This window comes from Protobothrops mucrosquamatus, unplaced genomic scaffold (genome assembly GCF_001527695.2).
Source record: "Protobothrops mucrosquamatus isolate PMUCROS unplaced genomic scaffold, P.Mucros_1.0 scaffold3125, whole genome shotgun sequence".
NCBI classification, from domain to species: Eukaryota; Metazoa; Chordata; class Lepidosauria; order Squamata; family Viperidae; genus Protobothrops; species Protobothrops mucrosquamatus.
The window spans coordinates 27,675-30,782 of NW_015389128.1; the positions used below are offsets into that span (position 1 = coordinate 27,675).

The 3,108-nt window shown below is 49.3% G+C and overlaps 1 protein-coding gene across 1 annotated transcript in view; it reads right to left on the reverse strand.

Moving 5' to 3' along the window:
- DAPK3 (death associated protein kinase 3) overlaps positions 1-3,108 on the reverse strand; it is a 32,592-nt gene that overhangs the window by 13,940 nt on the left and 15,544 nt on the right. Inside the window, exons 3-4 of the mRNA XM_015826420.2 lie at positions 2,531-2,616; positions 1,411-1,563 (exon numbers count right to left, since the gene is read on the reverse strand). Coding sequence (XP_015681906.1) covers positions 1,411-1,563; positions 2,531-2,616 — 239 coding nt within the window. The remainder of the gene's footprint in view (positions 1-1,410; positions 1,564-2,530; positions 2,617-3,108) is intronic.

The following is a 3,108-nucleotide window of genomic DNA, read 5'->3' on the forward strand; positions in this document are numbered from 1 at the left end:
CCTAGTCCATTGTTTCTCCACCCCAGCAACTTTAAGACGTGTGGACTCCGACTCCCAGAATTCCTGAGCCAGCATGGCTCAGCTTGGAAACCTCTCCCTTTCCCCTCAGCATGGCTGGCTCAGGAATTCTGGGAGTTGAAGTCCACGAGTCATGAAGGGGCAATAGTTCCCCCATGCTGGCTCAGGAATTCTGGGAGTTGAAGTCCACGAGTCATAAAAGAGCCAAGGTTGCCTACCCCAGGGAATCACTTGATTGTTAAGTGGATCTAGCTTCCCCTACTGACTTTGCTTGTCATAAGGTCGCCAAAGGGGATCACGTGACCCCCGGCGGGACACTGCGACCGTCATAAATACGAGTCAGTTGCCAAGCGTCCCAGTTTTGATCAGGTAAATGTGGGGGATGCTGCAACACTTATTAAATGTGAAAACTGCTCATACGTCCCTTCTTTTCACTACCATTGTGACTTCGGTCATTAAACCAACGGTTGTTAAATTGAGGATTTAACTGCACCAGGTTGGCACAGAGAGAACAGGATTCCCAAAGCATTATTGTACAGCATCCCCCCCAAAAAAAGGCTGGATTCCCCCCCCCAATTTTCATCAACATAATAATAATAATAATTATTATTATTATTTGGTATTGACAAATTCACTATTAGTCAATTGCAAAAGGCGGCCTTACTAGGAACCGCTTCCATCCTGCGACGAGATCTGTAATACCGTCAAACATCCACATCTGCCTATCCCAGGTCCTGGGTGAGGACTCAATAGGTAGACAAAATGCCAAATCCAGTCTGAACATCTGGCTGACTGTGCGATGATCCATAATAATAATGTTGGAAGGGACCTTGGAGGTCATCTAGTCCAACCCCCTGCTCAGGCAGGAAACCCAATACCCAATTCCAGCAACCGTTTGAAACGGAGGGTCCGTCTCTAGTTCTGCTTTGCTGTCCTCCTTCATACTTTACAGGTAGTCCTTGACTTACGACCACAATCGGGATTAGAAATCCTGTCGCTAAGTGAGGCAGTCATTAAGTGAGTTCTCGTCTGACCTAACCGGATTTTATTTTTTTTGCCACCGTCATTTAAGTGAATCGTGCAGCCATTAAGCAAATACGGCTTCCCTCAATGACTTTGCTCATGTGGGAAAGTCGTAAATGGCCATCACCTGACCCCACCTGAAGATTTATCACCAGACTGTGGGGACCCCGAGTCGGTTGCAAGTGTGAGGACCTGTCGCAAGTCACTTTATAACTCCCAACGGACACTAAAAGGATGGCCGTTAAGTCGAGAACCACCAGTACCTTTTGATATTGATCCTTCTGCTGGATTTGGAGAAGATCTCCTTCAACCCTCTAAAATTATAAGTCTCCCGCCCTCCCTCGCCCCACGGCACCCCGTGCCTCTTACTTGGGGTCCTTGACCAGCAGCCTCCGAATGAAATCCTTGGCCAGTTCGCTGGTGTTGCTGAAGTATTCCTCGTCAAAGTCGTAATTCACCGCCGAAATGTTGGTCAGGGTCTCCTGCTTCGTTTCCCCCAAGAAGGGAGAGGCACCGCTCAGCCTGAAAAAGGAAGGGTCCCGTGTCATTATTAAACACAAAGGCTCTTGCGACTTGACACACCGAAGCCCCCTGCCCAAGCCACGATAGAATAGCAGAGTTGGAAGGGACCTTGGAGGTCTTCTAGTCCAACCCCGTGCTCAGACAGGAAACCCTATACTATTTCAGACAAATGGTTGTCCAATCTCTTCTTAAAAACTTCCAGTGTTGGAGCATTCACCGCTTCTGGAGGCAAGGAGTTCCACTGGTTAATTGTCCTAACTGTCAGGAAATTTCTTAGTTCCAAGTTGCTTCTCTCCTTGATGAGTTTCCATCAGTTGCTTCTTGTCCTGCCTTCAGGGGCTTTGGAGAACAGCTTGACTCCCTCTTCTTTGGGGCAGCCCCTGAGATATTGGAAGACTGCTATCATGTCCCCCCTCGTCCTTCTCTTCATTAAACTAGACATACCCAATTCCAGCAACCGTTCTTTATATGTTTTAACCTCCAGTCCCCTAATCATCTTTGTTGCTCTTCTCTGTACTCTTTCTAGAGTCTCAACATCTTTTTTACATCATGGTGACCAAAACTGGATGCAGGATTCCAAGTGTGGCCTTACCAAGGCCTTGTAAAGTGGTATTAACACTTCACCTGATCTTGATTCTCTCCGTTAATGCAGCCCAGCACTGTGTTGGCTTTTTTGGCAGCTGCAGCACACGGCTGGCTCATATCTAAGTGATTGTCCACTAGGACTCCAAGGTCCCTCTCACAGTCACTACTATTGAGCAAGCAAGGCCAACACCTCAAGTGAGAACAGGAGCGAAGAAGCGACCAAGAAGGGGTGGGTTCTTCCTGTATGTAACGGGTGCAAATCACGCAACTTTAGAACAGAGTTCCCCAAACCTTCGGGGCTGGCGGTCTGGAGTCGGGGGGAGGGGAAAAAGGAATGGTTTTGTGGGGGGCGACGAATGCCTGCGTGCATGCGCACAAACACCCGTTGCTCATGCAAGTGGGGCCGTGAGTGCTCTCAAGCGGGAACGCAAACACCGCAACACTCATGCAGTACTCGCGCCAGTGGGGCTGTGTGCATGAACACACATGCGCGCACCGGCCAGCCACTTACGCGGCCCGGTGGCCAAGCCCACAGGTTGGAGACCCCTGCTCTAGAATGCAGAATTGTGGAGATGGAAGTCTATGGAGGTTCTCAGCCATCCAGGCCCCTGGTTGTCCCAAAAGTGCTTTTCCAGGAGACAACTGGACTTCCTTTGTTTTTCTTTGAAGATGTTTCGCTTCTCCTCCCGGAAGCTTCTTCAGCTCTGACTGGATGGTGGGGAAGGGAAGGATTTATACTCCTTGCAGACAGCTGGTCGTTTGCCTTCTTTTAGAGAGCCGTTGAGGCCACTTGGAGATTTACCTGTGTCCTCAGGGTCACCTGAGTGGTGCAAATGGGTGTGGAACTGCTGAAAGGACTATGGAGATGGAAGGGAGTCTGGTGGAGTCTAACTTTTCTCAATCCTAGCAACTTTAAGAGGGGTGGGTTTCCATTTCCAGAATTCTCCAGCCGGCACAGCC